This window comes from Giraffa tippelskirchi, chromosome 8 (assembly GCF_054371585.1).
Source record: "Giraffa tippelskirchi isolate mGirTip1 chromosome 8, T2T-mGirTip1v1.2.pri, whole genome shotgun sequence".
NCBI lineage: Eukaryota > Metazoa > Chordata > Mammalia > Artiodactyla > Giraffidae > Giraffa > Giraffa tippelskirchi.
Window position 1 is genome coordinate 74,339,028 of NC_137282.1, and position 17,270 is coordinate 74,356,297.

Here is a 17,270-nt window from a genome sequence, read left to right on the forward strand (position 1 = left end):
AGACTCCAGGGTCGCCCCTGAAGCCCGGTGCCTCCAAGACCTGACCTGCAACCCTGAGAATTTACTACAACTCTCTCTGAGTCAGTCTTCAGGCTGTAAAACCGAGATTAAGGTAGTAAGAAAAGGGAGTGGTTTAATATTTGCGAATGAGTTTACAGGAATGCTGAGCACATAGAAGGCCTACATGGATGCTTGCAAACTGATGTAAAACGTTAACTCAATAAAGACTCTCCACGTGTGAGTGACGCACAAGAGAAGCCCCGACACTCGCCTTTGCAGGTCGGTTTGCTGTGATTCCAGGTACTGTCCTTGGTGCAGCGGATGGTGGGGGACGTGGCGGGCTCCATGGTGTAGCCGGGGTTGCACTGATAGCTGACCGTCTTGTTGAAGGTGAAATCGGTCCCGAACTGGATGCCGTTAGCCAGGGTCCCTGGGTCTCCACAGCTGATGACTAATCAGCAAACAGACAAACAGGGAGACACAGTATCATCACGGGATGACTTATTCCTGGTTTCTGTTTAAGTGCCTCTCCTTAAGCTGCTCTTCAGAGTGATGACGCCGTGGCTGAGCACAGCGATGCCAGCCTATCTCTGGGGGACAGTTTCTCTGGCCGGCAGTCAGGAGGCTGCATGTTTGGAACTGCTTATTTCTACTCCACAGATAGTTGTCTGTGTGGATGACAGCTGTCATCCGCGTTCTGTCCTTAACTAGATGTCGTGAGGGGTCACGCCACAAGGTCAAGGACAGAGACACAGGCTAAGATCAGAGAACCAGGTTCCTGCAACATTTCCCTTCAGACTAACTGGTCTACAGAGAGAATGAACCTTGCCTTTTCTGAAGTAAGTTTTATAGTAGCCAACCCAACCAGCCAGGCAAAACATTTTTAACCATATAAATAAGAAAGTGAAGAAAAATCTAAAAGTGCTCAGAAAGTGGTCATATTATCAAACATACATATGATATAATCCTTTTTTCCCTAGGGATTAAAAAATACAGCCCTTTGTAAAATCAATTCCTTTTTCTCAGTCAAGCATGAGTTTCTGTGAGGACCCAGATTTGGCCAGGATGGAGGCCACTCACGCGTGCAGTCAGGGGCTGTGCCGGTCCAGGTCCCATTGGCGGTGCAGTGGCGAGTGGTCAGCCCTGAGGTCCTGTAGCCATCCCAGCAGGCGTAGACCACCGAACTGGAGAACAGCACGCCATCGCTGCTGACGATCCTGCCATGGGTGGGCGTCCCTGGGTTCCCACAGGACACAGCTGTGGGGAGATAGAACAGCAGGGAGAGACCTGTTACCACGTGAAAAATTTGAGAGGTCGAGGGCCATCTATGTAACAGACCTCAGATTTATTTAAAAAATCATCAGAAGGACACTGTGGTCCTCCCCCAACCCCCACATCCTCTCCCTGCCTTTTGTCTGTAGAAAAACTTGGGCCAAACAAGTTTGGCTAGTTTGAGTTAAACTTGAGTTTAATCAGAGAAGTGAGAAAATGCAGAACCAAAGAAAGAAGTCCAACAAGACAAAATAAAAATAGTTTAGTCATTAAGTCGAGGACCTTTAACAGTCCCTCCTCCAGGGCTGTAGACAAAATCGTGAGCCGTGTCCTGTGAGCTCTCTTGTAGACACTGAAACCCCACCAGGTGGCGTTCACTACGTGATGCCCGGACTGTGGCCCTGACACCGGCTGCCGCAAAGTCTGAGAGCTGGCCTCAAGGACGTGGGGACAACCAGTCCTGGAACTGAAGACTGACTGAACTTAGACAACCAAGTGCCGCTGGTCAGCCCACTGATGCCCACCCTGGAGATGACCATCAGAGCTGTCTGTGCTGTTTCCGCCTGCAGCCCCTCCTCCTGTCTGTCAAAGCTCTGCATCAGCGCTCAGTCGTGTCTGACTCTTTGCAAGCCCATGGACTGCGCCTGCCAGGCTCTCTCAGTCCAAGGGATTTTCCAGGGAAAACTACTGTAGTGGATTGCCATTCCCTACCCCGGGGGATCTTCTCCATCCCAGGATCAAACCTGAGTCTCTTTCATCTTCTGCATTGCAGGCGGGTTCTTTATCACTGAGCCATTGGGAAGCTCATAACAGTTCTAGACTTCGACTGGCTTTGGAACAGCTGCACCTTAAATCTCTCTAAATGACCACAATGCTGTGTATAGGCATGAAGACTTCAGTTAAGATGGGTAGTGTGACAGGTCTACACTCTGAGTAGCTATCAGATACCTTCCTTCCTTAGCAAACAAGGGAACTCAGCAGCTGCTGGATGTGTATCAGTGTGATCTCAATCCATTACAGGATTTTGTCTTTTTTTTCATTGAAGCTATTTACCATTAAGATGGTTATTTTTTCTTCTTAATCCTCCCACAATAATGCACAACAGACAGACATACAAAGGATGTGAATTCTAATAAGAAGAATGTATCATGAGTCCCTTTTCTCAGAATGGTGAAAATATTTGCAAATATTCTGACCTATTTAGCTGTTCCATTTTCAAATCTAGCCTGTGAACAAAGACACACTCGCCTTTAAAATATGGAAGAAAACACATTGCAAAATAAAATCCACTATAATAGAAGTTTATGGAATTGCCTATCATATTATGTTAAAAAATTCACATACTCTCAGATCTTATTTGGACTAGATCTTGTTTGGCAAATAAAGAGTATACTTGCTGGTGCTTTTACACTTGTACCTATGCTTCTCTGGTTGCTCAGATGGTAAAGAAGCTGCCTGCCATGTAGGAGATGCAGGTTTGATCCCTGGGTTGGGAAGATCCCCTGGAGAAGAGAATGGCTACCCACTCTAGTATTCTTGCCTGGAGAATTCCATGAACAGAGGAGCCTGGTGGGCTATGGTCCACAGGGTTGCAAAGAGTCAGACACAACTGAGCAACTAACACTTTCACTTTCACTTTTCTACATCAGGTATAAACTAACCAGTTATAACCCTCTTCCCTGATGAGTCTAGGTTACAATCCCTTCTAACACAGATTGTTCAGTGCTTTATTGGTTGACATCTGAGATGAGATATGTTTACCAATCCTGAGGCAGATGATACCTAACACTCTCTAAAGCTCAGAGTCCTTTGACGGCTGTGACAGAAATTAAAATTTTACTGCAAAAATCCAAGCTGTTGGCCTATTCAAGACCATTACTCCATTGCACAAACTGATTCATTGCTTCCTATGCACAGTTATTGTTCATGAGCATGAATTGAAACAGCAAAGAATTATACTGGTCCAACTTGTAACAAAAGATACCCATATCACTATGTTTTATTCCAGTCATATCTGCTATTAAAAACTATGTAGCAATTTTCAAAAGTGATCTGAGAGACACTAATCCTAAAATAAGGCAGGTAACTGTTGAAATATATTCAACTTAATATACAGAGAAATATATTGTCAATAAAGGAATGTCCCTCATAATAATGACACCCTAATGTTTATAGTTCAGTTCAGTTCAGTCGCTCAGTCGTGTCCGACTCTTTGCGACTCCATGAACTGCAGCACGCCAGGCCTCTCTGTCCATCACCAGACATCACCAACTCCATCACCAACTCCCGGAGTCTACCCAAACCCATGTCCATCGAGTCGGTGATGCCATCCAACCATCTCATCCTCTGTCGTCCCCTTCTCCTCCCGCCCCCAATCCTACCCAGCATTAGGGTCTTTTCCAATGAGTCAACCCTTCGCATGAGGTGCCCAAAGTATTGGAGTTTCAGCTTCAACATCAGGCCTTCCAATGAACACCCAGGATTGATCTCTTTTAGGATGGATTGATTGGATCTCCTTGCAGTCCAAGGGACTCTCAAGAGTCTTCTCCAACACCACAGTTCAAAAGCATCAATTCTGCGGCGCTCAGCTTTCTTCACCGTCCAACTCTCACATCCATACATGACCACTGGAAAAACCATAGCCTTGACTAGACGGACTTTTGTTGGCAAAGTAATGTCTCTGCTTTTAAACATGCTATCTAGGTTGGCCATAACCTTCCTTCCAAGGAGTAAGCGTCTTTTAATTTCATGGCTGCAGTCACTATCAGCAGTGATTCTGGAGCCCAAAAAAGTAAAGTCTGACACTGTTTCCAATGTTTCCCCATCTATTTCCCATGGAGTGATGGGACCAGATGCCATGATCTTAGTTTTCTGAACGTTGAGCTTTAAGCCAACTTTTTCACTCTCCTCCTTCACCTTCATCAAGAGGCTCTTTAGTTCTTCTTCACTTTCTGCCATAAGGGTGGTGTCATCTGCATATCTGAGGTTATTGATATTTCTCCCGGCAATCTTGATTCCAGCTTGTGTTTCTTCCAGCCCTGCGTTTCTCATGATGTACTCTGCATATAAGTTAAATAAGCAGGGTGACAATATACAGCCTTGACGTACTCCTTTTCCTATTTGGAACCAGTCTGCTGTTCCATGTCCAGTTCTAACTGTTGCTTCCTGACCTGCATACAGGTTTCTCAAGAGACAGGTTAGATGGTCTGGTATTCCCATCTCTTTCAGAATTTTCCACAGTTTATTGTGATCCACACAGTCAAAGGCTTTGGCATAGTCAATAAAGCAGAAATAGATGTTTTTCTGGAACTCTCTTGCTTTTTCGATGATCCAGCGGATATTGGCAAGTTGATCTCTGGTTCCTCTGCCTTTTCTAAAACCAGCTTGAACATCTGGAAGTTCACGGTTCATGTATTGCTGAACCCTGGCTTGGAGAATTTTGAGCATTACTTTACTAGCATGTGAGATGAGTGCAATTGTGCAGTAGTTTGAGCATTCTTCGGCATTGCCTTTCTTTGAGATTGGAACGAAAACTGACCTTTTCCAGTCCTGTGGCCACTGCTGAGTTTTCCAAATTTGCTGGCATATCGAGTGCAGCACTTTCACAGCATCATCTTTCAGGATTTGAAATAGCTCAACTGGAATTCCATCACCTCCACTAGCTTTGTTCGTAGTGATGCTTTCTAAGGCCCACTTGACTTCACATTCCAGGATGTCTGGCTCTAGGTGAGTGATCACACCATTGTGATTATCTGGGTCGTGAAGATCTTTTTTGTACAGTTCTTCTGTGTATTCTTGCCACCTGTTCTTAATATCTTCTGCTTCTGTTAGGTCCATACCATTTCTGTCCTTTATCGAGCCTATCTTTTCATGAAATGTTTCTTTGGTATCTCTAATTTTCTTGAAGAGGTCTCTAGTCTTTCCCAATCTGTTGTTTTCCTCTATTTCTTTGCACTGATCGCTGAGGAAGGCTTTCTTATCTCTCCTTGCTATTCTTTGGAACTCTGCATTGAGATGGGAATATCTTTCCTTTTCTCCTTTGCTTTTCGCTTCTCTTCTCTTCCCAGCTATCTGTAAGGCCTCCTCAGACAGCCATTTTGCTTTTTTGCATTTCTTTTCCATGGGGATTTTCTTGATCCCTGTCTCCCGTACAATGTCACGAACCTCTGTCCATAGTTCATCAGGCACTCTGTCTATCAGGTCTAGTCCCTTAAATCTATTTGTCACTTCCACTGTATACTCATAAGGGATTTGATCTTGGTCATACCTGAATGGTCTAGTGGTTTTCCCTACCTTCTTCAATTTAAGTCTGAATTTGGCAATAAGCAGTTCATGATCTGAGCCACAGTCTGCTCCTGGTCTTTTTTTTGCTGACTGTATAGAGCTTCTCCATCTTTGGCTGCAAAGAATATAATCAATCTGATTTCGGTGTTGACCATCTGGTGATGTGCACGTGTAGAGTCTTCTCTTGTGTTGTTGGAATAGGGTGTTTGCTATGACCAGTGCGTTCTCGTGGCAAAACTCTATTAGCCTTTGCCCTGCTTCATTCTGTACTCCAAGGCCAAACTTGCCTGTTACGCCAGGTGTTTCTTGACTTCCTACTTTTGCATTCCAGTCCCCTATAATGAAAAGGACATCTTTTTGGGGTGTTAGTTCTAGAAGGTCTTGTAGGTCTTCATAGAACCGTTCAACTTCAGCTTCTTCGGCATTACTGGTCGGGGCATAGACCTGGATTATCGTGATATTGAATGGTTTGCCTTGGAAACGAACAGAGATCATTCTGTCGTTTTTGAGATTGCATCCAAGTACTGCATTTTGGACTCTTTTGTTGACCATGATGGCTACTCCATTTCTTCTAAGGGATTCTTGCCCACAGTAGTAGATATAATGGTCATCTGAGTTGAATTCACCCATTCCAGTCCATCTTAGTTCGCCGATTCCTAGAATGTCGACGTTCACTCTTGCCATCTCCTGTTTGACCACTTCCAGTTTGCCTTGATTCATGGACCTAACATTCCAGGTTCCTATGCAATATTGCTCTTTACAGCATCGGACTTTGCGTCTATCACCAGTCACATCCACAGCTGGGTATCGTTTTTGCTTTGGCTCCATCCCATCCTTCTTTCTGGAGTTATTTCTCCACTGATCTCCATTAGTATATTGGGCACCTACTCACCTGGGGAGTTCATCTTTCAGTGTCCTATCCTTTTGCCTTTTCATACTGTTCATGGGGTTCTCAAGGCAAGAATACTGAAGTGGTTTGCCATACCCTTCTCCAGCGGACCACAATCTGTCAGACCTCTCCACCATGACCCATCCGTCTTGGGTGGCCCCACACGGCATGGCTTAGTTTCATTGAGATAGACAATGTTTATAAAGTCCCCTCTAATATTGTTTTAATACTATCAAATTCATGTTTAACCTTTTTTTTTTTTCCCTGACAGGGACGCTTTCACTGATGATCATGCCTATGAAAGTGGAGATCAGAAAACAGGGTCAACATACCTGTTTTTAAATCAAGGTCCTGATGTTGTGAGACACAAAAAGACTGACACTTAGGCAAAATAAGAGACTAAATTTAGGGTTGTTAGAGGGAAAAGGAGATATTTTGAAAGATACAAGTTAAAATTTCTTTATAAATACATCTTTTTTTAAAGTACATTTAATTAATGTGCCTTCTTTTCATAAAATATCATTGTCTTTTACTCAGTTTGTAAGAAAATAGCACCATACTTATTCAAAATGCACATTATTGTTCACTGGTATCAGTATTGCTCACTTAGCATGCTGTATTAGGATGATTGCTGTTAAACTGAGTTAAGAGCTAAATAGTTGTAGGTTTTAATCTCTGCTCATACAAGTTAAGTCAATGTGAGTGATCAATTCAAGTTACCAACATGCAGTGTCTTCACTGTGAAATGGATAAAAAAGATAACTGCTCCCTGTTGTAAGAGCACATGTGTACATGAGTGCTCAGTCATGTCCGACTCTGCAACCCCATTGCCTGTAGCCCACCAGGCTCCTATGTCCATGGGATTCTCCAGGCAAGAATACAGAAGTGGGTTGCCTTTCCTCCTCCAGGGGATCTTCCCAACCCAGGGATTGAACCTGTGTCTCCTGCATCCTCAGCACTGACAGGCAGATTCTTAACCAGTGAACCCCCTGGGAGGCCATACTAAGGGCAAAATGCTACCATCTTGTATAGAGGCAGTCATATTGGTAGTTTTATTTTCATTATCATCACTTTAATCACATGTCCATTACTTCAATAAATGACAACTTTATCATAATCTCCTGGGAAAGAGAATTAGGAGTTACCCCAAAGATGTAGTTACATTTACACAACTTGGTAAGATACATCCATTTGGAAAGCGAAGTCAGTGAGCCTGTGATTCAAAGACTAGATCGTAACAAAAGAAAACATGATTTAAAGTGATGAAAATGTATTAGAAAGTTAAGTTCTTTGATGCTTAAGAATTTTTCAGATGCTTTTATTTTGTAATTCATGAACCTCTTTTTAAAATTTATTGAAATGTCCATCAAGATCTAATGTTTTTTTTAATAGATTCAGAGAAGGTAAATCCATCAGGAGGGGCATGACCTTAGCCAAGGGATTGAGTACATAGGTCATGGCTAAGCTTTGTGGCAATGAAAAGTTGCTGATAATCCCACCTTCTACAGAAAATAATATGTGCCCCAAAGACATGGACGTATGTCAGCAAGTAAGAAAACACAGAAAGCAATAGATTCTCCACAGCTTTAAGAATTGTTAAGTGTGTATGTGGAAGCAGGAAGGGGGTTAGTCATTTATTCTGAGACATCATTAGTGGTTTTCTTGAGTGTAACTGAACTATCCCTCACCCGACTTCCAATGATTTCTATACAGTACAATTTGGAAGTAGCCACTGCAGTAGCCAGTGCAGTGGACCACTGCATTTTTGATAAATATTTTTAGTATTGAAACATTTTAGTAACTTCTTTTTGTATACAGATTTTAAGTGAAAAGTTTAAAAGGATTTTATAGGAACCGTTTGAATTTTTGACTTTTGCTAAACTGTTATTCAGTAGCTAAGTCGTGTCCTTGTGGCCCCAAGGATGCAGTATGCCAGGCCTCCCTGTCCTTCACTATCTCCTGAAGTTTGCTCAAACTCATGTCCACTGAGTCAGTGATGACACCATTTTGCTAAACTAAATGCTATTTAAAAAGCACTTTGCATAGTTTGGGATAAGTACATCATGAAGTAAAATCTAAGTTAAGCTCCCCTAATTGAATAAGTGAATTCACTTATATTTTGTTGGGAAAGAACTCATGGTGTGGTACCCCAGCAACAGAGTGAGATTTCTATGGAAAACATGACTTACTCTCAACTGCTTTACTTTTTTCACTGTTTAAGTTTGCCAGAAACTAAGACAAGGACCACCAATAGGCAAAATAACGTGTGCACAGAATGTCTTCCAGCAGCAGGGAGCCCCCGTCGAGACCTGCCCTGCTCACAGCACCTTCACCTGTGCTCCCACCCCCAGCGGCCCTAACACACTGAGGGCCACACAGAGATGCTCACCAGGCGAGGACAGACAGACGCCTCCCTAGACCAGGACACACTGCAGAACCCCTCGGAGACGCCACCAGGAGCAGACAGACAGACGCCTCCCTAGACCAGGACACACTGCAGGGACACTCGGAGACGCCACCAGGAGCAGACAGACAGACACCTCCCTAGACCAGGACACACTGCAGGGACACTCGGAGATGCCACCAGGAGCAGACAGACAGACGCCTCCCTCAGACCAGGGACTGTCAAGGGGCAAGGGCGGTGTTCTACCTTCTTTTGATCAGTCAGAGTGCCTCCATTTGCCCAATCATGCTTTCTGATGATTCTCTTATATGCTTGGGGGCGGGGATAGATTAATTAACTGTAGAAACAGTGTAAACCTGAGGCTTTGCAGAACGTCACTGGTCATTTCAGAGTGAGCTACCCGGTTCCCACTGGCAGCACTGACTTTCCGGCTTGTACGAACTCACCCTCGCACACGGGCTGCAGTCCAGACCAGGACCCGTTGAGCAGACACGTCCGCTCAGCCGAGCCCCGCAGCTGGTAGCCCATTTCACAGGAGAAGCGGAGGAGGCTCTTGGCCTTAAACTCCTCTCCAAGCCGAGACCCATGGGCTGGGGTCCCCGGATCACCGCAAAATCCAGGGTTATTTCCTGCAGAACACAAACACATGGAGGTAGATGATGCTGTTTAAAACAGGGCTGTTATGTTTAAAGAGAATGAAATTTTATGTAAATGTGTATTGAACACAGTCACAGTCATATAACATTCCGGAAATTCTGTGAGAAAGATTTTCTTTATTGCAGCACAAAAGTAGAAGACTCTAAGAGATTGTTTCTGTGTAACTAAAATCAAAATAGCTTATTAAAATATGGTAGTGACAGTAACTGGTATTGTTTGGAAGAAACCAAACACTGGGGACAACGAGCACGGGAACTGCTCAATGGAGATGTCGGTGCCGATGTCCACAAGGAGGTGGGAGAAGGTGTGTTGGGAATAGAAAGTCAATAAGAGGTGTGGTCCACTGAGTTTTATTATGAAACATTCATGGAAGAATTAAGATGATTTCTTTTCCAAACAGGACTGATGTAATTGTTGACGGTGGAGATAGGAAAGATGTGGAAGAACTGAGAGGAAGCGGAAGGAGATAAAAGCAAAGGCAAGTGGAGTCAAGGCGAGCAGGCTGCCTGGTCAGGGTGGGGAGGCTCCTGGGGCTCCAGCAGGAGACACCGTGCTGGGACAGGCATGCCTCTAAAGAAAAGAGGAAGCTGAAGATGGGGTAATGTATCCTGGGGGCATGCTTGGCTGGAATAGGTTAACAAGCACTGTAGAGACGGGCGCCACCAATCAGCGTTCCGCACGATGGACCACCTGCCCACGCCAGCCCACCTGTGCAGTGGGGCAGGGCCCCGCTCCAGTGACTGTCCTCCTGGCAGGTCCTGCTGCTGTTGCCCACGAGACTGCGGCTCCCTCGGCACGAGTAGTGGACCACAGCCCCATACGTAAACAGGTCTCCTGTGAGTATGGCGTTGGCAGGGACCCCAGGGTGTCCACACGATATCACTTAAGAAAGAAAGAAAATAATAAGTACGTTGTTCCTATTAAGCTGCTCTGTGCTGGTCACTGTACTTCAGAGACTCATATAATCACCACCTATCAACAAAAACACATCCCTGGTACATCCCACACATCCCTGTGGATGAGAAGCATCAACTTCCAGACGACCCTCCCTCACACATTACTGAAGACCAGGAAAGGGTCCGTCAGCGGAGATTTTGTTTGTTTGTTTTTTTATTAAGGTAGCTTTGCTGAAGATAGAAATTGACATTGAGATATTCAAAAAGAAAGTCATCTACCTAAATTTTTCCATCTGCCCTTAGCTGTATACTAAGTAAGCAGTGTTAATACAAAATCGTAGAGACTAACACAGATCCGCCAAAGCTGTCGCCATTATTTCTTCAGTTAGTATGCTTTGCATGGGGACAAAACTCAGTCAAATCTGCTCCCTCTTCCAAGTCACATGTCTATAGAGACCATTCTAACAAATTTTCCTTGTTAGTATTTGTATTAAATACGTTTAAATTGGGGTCTAGTTGCTTTATAATATTATGTTAGTTTCTGCTGTACAACAAGGTGAATCAGCTATATGTGAATATATATATACATATATTCTCAAATTATTTACTTTAATAAAAAATAAAATGCTTAAGTTAAAAAGTAATAATAAATTACTGATTAATTTTAACCCAAGTATTCCATTCATTTCTTTATACCAAATGAGGCCCATCATCTGATCATAATTACTCCTCAAAAAGGAAAATTCTAGAATACCACAGGATAATAAAGACTTCTATCTTTCTTTTTGTAAAGTCCAAAAGTTTTAGGCTTAACCACTAAAAAAATTATACGGTGATCAAATAGCTAACTGTGAGAGAGTCAATTCCTAGGCAGGTTGATAAAACGTTTGGGGTTCCCAAGAAGGAGAGAGGGGTTTGGGGCTCTCGAAGAGGAGATAGGGATCTGGAATTCTCAAGGACGAGGAAAGGACAAATGTCTTTTTTTCTTTCTCTACGTTTCTTAGTCACATAAAACGTTTTTTCTTTAAGCCAGGAACTGATGATTACACAACAAAAAACTCAGTTTAAACTCTATCAGTTCAGTTTAGTTCAGTCACTCATTTGTGTCTGATTCTCTGCGACCCCATGGACTGCAGCACGCCAGGCCTTCTTGTCCATCACCAACTCTTGAAGTTTACACAAAACTCATGTCCGTTGAATTGGTGATGCCATCCAACCATCTCATTCTCCCGCCTTCATCTTTCCCAGCATCAGAGTCTTTTCCAGTGAGTCAGTTCTTCCCATCAGGTGGCCAAAGTATTGGAGTTTCAGCTTCAACATCAGTTCTTCCAATGAATATTCAGGACTGATCTCCTTTAGGATGGACTGGTTGGATCTCCTTGCAGTCCAAAGGACTTTCAAGAGTCTTCTCCAACACCACAGTTCAAAAGCATCACTTCTTCAGTGCTCAGCTTTACTTATAATCCAACTCTCACATCCATACATGACTACTGGAAAAACCATAGCTTTGACTAGACAGACCTTTGTTGGCAAAGTAACATCTCTGCTTTTTAATATGCTATCTAGATTGGTCATAGCTTTTCCTCCAAGGAGCAAGCGTCTTTTAATTTCATGGCTGTAGTCACCATCTGCAGTGATTTTGGAACCCAAGAAAATAAAGTCTGTCACTGTTTACATTGTTTCCCCATCTATTTGCCATGAAGTGATGGGACCAGATGCCATGATCTTGGCTTTCTGAATGTTGAGTTTTAAGCCAGCTTTTTCACTCTCCTCTTTTACCTTCAAGAGGCTCTTTAGTTTCTCTTTGCTTTCTGCCATAAGGGTTGTGTCATCTGCATATCTGAGGCTATTGGTATTTCTCCTGGCAACCTTGATTTCAGCTTGTGCTTCATCCAGCCGAGCGTTTCTCATGATGTACTCTGCATATAAGTTAAATAAGCACTGTGACAATATACAGCCTTGATGTACTCCTTTCCCTACTTGGAACCAGTCTGCTGTTCCATGTCCAGTTCTAACTGTTGCTTCCTGACCTGCATACAGATTTCTCAAGAGGCAGGTCAGGTGGTCTGGTATTCCCATCTCTTTCAGAATTTTCCACAGTTTATTGTGATCCAGTCAAAGACTTTGGCATAGTCAATAAAGCAGAAATGGATGTTTTTCTAGAATTCTCTTGCTTTTTTGATGATCCAGCAGATGTTGGCAGTTTGATTTCTGGTTCCTCTGCCTTTTCTAAAACCAGTTTGAACATCTGGAATTTCACGGTTCATGTATTGTTGAAGCCTGGCTTGGAGAGTTTTGAGCATTACTTTGCTAGCGTGTGAGATGAGTGCAATTGTGTGGTAGTTTGAACACTCTTTGGCATTGCCTTTCTTTGGGATTGGAATGAACACTGACATTGATCCTGAAAGTACAGAGGGAGAAATGATCTTTAAAGATAGATTTCTCACTCAGTCAGCTCTAGCTATCTGTTTTAAGCTACAAAAACAGGCATCTGGACCAAATCAATCTTTAGAAAAACTTGCAGCTGGCTCAAACAATGTATTATGGTAGAAAATATGAGGAAGAAAAAAGGAAGAAAAAAGAACCAGGCAAAAGACTGAAGCCCCAACAATGACTGTTACACCTAATTTGAAACAGCCTGTGGAAAAGTGCCCAGAGGGACCCATTTGAAAAGGGACGGACTTGTTGTTACTGTGGGAAGGAGGGGCATCTTAAGGGGGATGGCCCTCAGGCATCTAAGCTGCCCCTAGCTCCGTGTCTAATCTGCAAAGGACCACACTGGAGAAGAGACTGCCCTCCGAGGTGTAGCCCCAGAGGTCAGACTCTCAAGACAATCGGGACTAAAGGTGTCCGAGGGTCTCTGCACAAGCTCCTGATCTAATTACACCAGAGGAACCGTGGGTATTAGTAACTGTGGGGGCCAATCAGTCGATTTTCTTTTGGACCCTGGGGCAACTTTCTCTGTGCTCACGGAAGCCCCTGGTCCGCTTTCCTCCTGATCCACTACTGTAACGGGGCTGTCAGGATGAGCCAAATGCTATTATGTCAGTCATCCTTTAAGCTGCAACTGGGACTCTGCTATTTTCCCGAGTTTCTAATTTTGCTGGGAGTCTCCCTCACCCCTTCTGGGGAGGGATATACTGAACAAGGTCCATGCCTCTATTTTCATAAATATGGAACCCATTGTTTTTAACTGAACAAAATGTAAATCCCAAAGTGTGGGCTGATGGAAAAAGTGTGGGTCAAGCACAAAATGCTGTTCCTGTCCTTATCAAGCTCAAAGACCCTCACTTATTTCCATATCAAAAGCAGTATCCACTAAAGCCTGAGGTTAAGGAATGATTAAAACCCATCATTGAAAATTTAAAGGAACAAGGGCTACTAATTCTCTGTAATAGTCCATACAACACTGCTATTTTGGGTGTAAAAATGTCAAATGATAACTAGAGACTAATTAAAGATACACAAATAATAAGTGCATGATCCTTATACCTTATTATCTGAAGTTCCTGAACAAGCTAAATATATTTCAGTCACTGATTTGAAGGTTGCTTTCTAGAGTTAAACCTATATTAAATCATCCTCTACCTATGACATTAAGACAATTGAAAGGATTCTTGGGCATTACAGGCTATTGCCACATTTGGATTCTGGGTTATGGGGAACTTGCTGGGATTTACATAAACTTTTAACTGAAACTCAGCAGGCCCAAACCAACAAGCTGGTTTGGTCCCCAGAGACTTAAAAGGCTTTTAAGTCTCTTCTAACTGCTATCTTACAGGCTCCTCCTTTGAGCTTGCCAACAGGATCAGAGTTTACTTTGTTTGTTACTGAAAAAAGGCTATGGCCACATTGTTTAAAGGTAATTGCTACTTTTGTTTTGCTAATGACTAAAGCTCATAGGTTTACTAATGGACAAAATCTTACTCTACTGACTTCTCATGATGTAAGTGGGATCTTAAACTCTAAAGTTCAGAGCAACAATGGCTCCATCTTTAAAGCTGCTGTAACTCAAAGGGTGTCAAAAGCTCTAAGAACAGAATATCACTTACACTGTTCCTGGAGATCCTGATTTTCAGAAAAGTTAAAAAGGCTAATGACATTAATGAGGCATCAGCATAAGGTAACTCAGGAAACACAAGACTGTTGGTTTAAAGTTTTACCCATAGCTTTAATGAGGGCTTGAGCTGTCCCTAAGAAGAAGGGAGTATCTCTGTGGCAGATCTTTTTTTTTTTTTATAAATTTATTTATTTTAGTTGGGGGCTAATTACTTTACAATATTGTAATAGTTTTTGCCATACATTGACATGAATCAGCCATGGGTTTACATGTGTTCCCCTTCCTGGACCCCCCACCCACTTCCCTCCCCATCCCATCCCTCTGGGTCATCCCATTGCCCCGGCCCTGAGCCCTTGTCTCATGCATCGAACATGGAATGGTGTTCTGTTTCACATATGATAATATACATGTTTCAATGCTATTCTCCCAGAACGTCCCACCCTCACCTTCTCCCTCAGAGTCCATAAAATTGTTCTATGCATCTGTGTCTCTTATTCTGTCTCGCATATAGGTCTGTCTCGCAGATCTTTTTTGTACACAGATATTGTCATAGACCCGGAAGCCTTAGAATTAACTACTGACTCAGCTTTTAGCTTTTCAACAGACTTTACCAGGAGATTAACTCCTGACCCAGCCTTTGAGTCAAACAAGCCACTGTTTGAACCAGGAACCGACATGGGCCTGAGAATATATGTGGACTTGCTTCTGCTGACTCCAAAAATCCTGAGTCTGCTGTTTGACCCTCAAGACAATGCCTTCTTGTCCTGGGCTCATTCCTATGTTGAGTTCCACAATTGGTCTAATTACTGGGTCTGCAAAGCACTCTCCTGCCCATCAATTGAAGGCTTAACAAGGTGGGTTTCTCCTTGTCAAGGAAAGAACTTTCCTCCACTCTGCAATGACATCCAACAATCCTAAGATGGACTGATGTAACTATGGACACAATGTGACTTTTAATTTTGATTATGTTTTCACTTGTTTTAACGATTATTTTGCCTTACATCCAGACCTGTAAAATGGGGTTGTTTCTAACTGTCTAAGTTTTTAAGTTACAAGGGATTGTCCAGGCTCCTACAAGGGCCACAACCTTCTTCAACTATTACTTGGGGCCCCTGGATCAGAGACCCTCAATATGAGGGTTAGGAGAATATGTTGCCTCAACAATTTAGGGACGATGCCTCTCAACAGCAGGAAGTAGTTATGAAATGAAAAACAAGGCCCCTTTCCCTTGGCAACATAACTCTCCTAAAAGAAAAGGGGGGAATGAGAGGCAGGTTGATAAGAAGCCCTGGGTTCCTGAGGAGGAGAGAGGGGTCTGGAATTCTCAAGGAGGAGGAAAGGACAAACACCATTTTTTTTTCCTCTACATTCCTTAGTCTTAGTCATATGTAATAAAATGTTTTTTTCTTTGAGCCTGGAACTGATAGTTACACAACAAACAACTCAGTTTAAACTCTATACTAAGGACTATATAACTATAATGTATCCTGCTTGAGGACACTTTCTCCTTCTTGAAAACCTCTTGACTAACCTTGTTATCTTAAAATGTAAATTGTGGGAGTGGGTCTAGTAAGATCTTTACAAACTTGAAACATTCTTTTGATTTATTGTAATAACCAATTAAAAATGTATATAACTCCCTTTCCTAAGACTAGCAAGTGGGGCACTCTCTATCCCCCTTCTGATGTCTATGTCAGAGGTATTCTCTGTCCCTTTTCATACTTTAATAAAACTCTGCTATACAAAATCTCTTGAGTGATCAAGCTTAGTCCTTGGTTCCAAAGCGAAATCTTCTTTGGAGATCACGAATTTAACATCGTTCACCATAAGCTATCAACTAGACTGAGGGTGCCAGAAATGATCCAAAGGTAGCTGATTTAACATCGAAGAGAGATTGCATTTGGTCACTGGCAACCGCAGAGCAACACCAACCAGAGAGGCGGGTTTCAGAAAGGCACCAGTGCCCCCTGAGTCACATTCACCCTCCCTGACACTCTCTCATCCTGGCAGCCATTCACTGGAGAACAGGAGTTTATCTGGAGTCCTAAAAGGAAGCTAACTAGTGCTGAACCAGTGACATGGTTGGTGAATGATCAGTTCCAGGTGAAATAAAAGAGAAAAAAAAATCAGTGAACCACACAACATCACAAATAGAGAGGGCGGCCAGCCGCTGCAGAGTCTGTGGTAAAAAAGCGCTCCTCAGAGAGCATGTATTCCCAAGTTCCCATAATTCCAGTGGTGAATGATAACAGCGGTGGGAACTTGCCGATTCGGAAAACGAGATCAGTGAAAAGCAGGTTCCTGGAGGCCTGGGGCACAGGGGCATCATCACAACCACTAAGGGAAGTCTTGGGGACGCCAGGGAAGAGGCTCGGCAAATCTTTGGGGAGAAAATAAAACTAATTTCTCTGAAATATTCCCATGTGTGAAGGCACAGAAAACCAGAACACATGAAATTTGATGAGAACTGTGACACATTTATAGTTTTTTTGGGGGAGGGGTCATATAAGCCTGTACATTTGTTTTTGAAAGTCATCACTCTCTTTCTCCATAGGAATTAATTGCATTGTTACACTTAGAATTTGACACAGGTTTCCAGGAAGATACAAAGGGCTTTGAGGGACCTTGACTTGCAGGAAAAAAGTCTCCGGCACCAGTCCACTCTGAAAATGTACCGAAAACACTGTAATCACAAGGGCTAAAATGGACTATCACCTTTTTTCAGTATTTCAATTTATAATGTAATTGTCATTTCTCATTTTCTGTATGCATGAAAAATGAATACTAAAAAGATTTTGGTTTTAAGAA

The 17,270-nt window shown here is 42.9% G+C and overlaps 1 protein-coding gene across 1 annotated transcript in view; it reads right to left on the reverse strand.

Annotated features, from left to right (window-relative positions):
* The window catches only part of CSMD1 (CUB and Sushi multiple domains 1), a 1,578,457-nt gene that overhangs the window by 33,131 nt on the left and 1,528,056 nt on the right, over window positions 1-17,270 (reverse strand). Inside the window, exons 55-58 of the mRNA XM_081517452.1 lie at window positions 10,215-10,388; window positions 9,296-9,478; window positions 1,081-1,257; window positions 272-451 (exon numbers count right to left, since the gene is read on the reverse strand). Coding sequence (XP_081373578.1) covers window positions 272-451; window positions 1,081-1,257; window positions 9,296-9,478; window positions 10,215-10,388 — 714 coding nt within the window. The remainder of the gene's footprint in view (window positions 1-271; window positions 452-1,080; window positions 1,258-9,295; window positions 9,479-10,214; window positions 10,389-17,270) is intronic.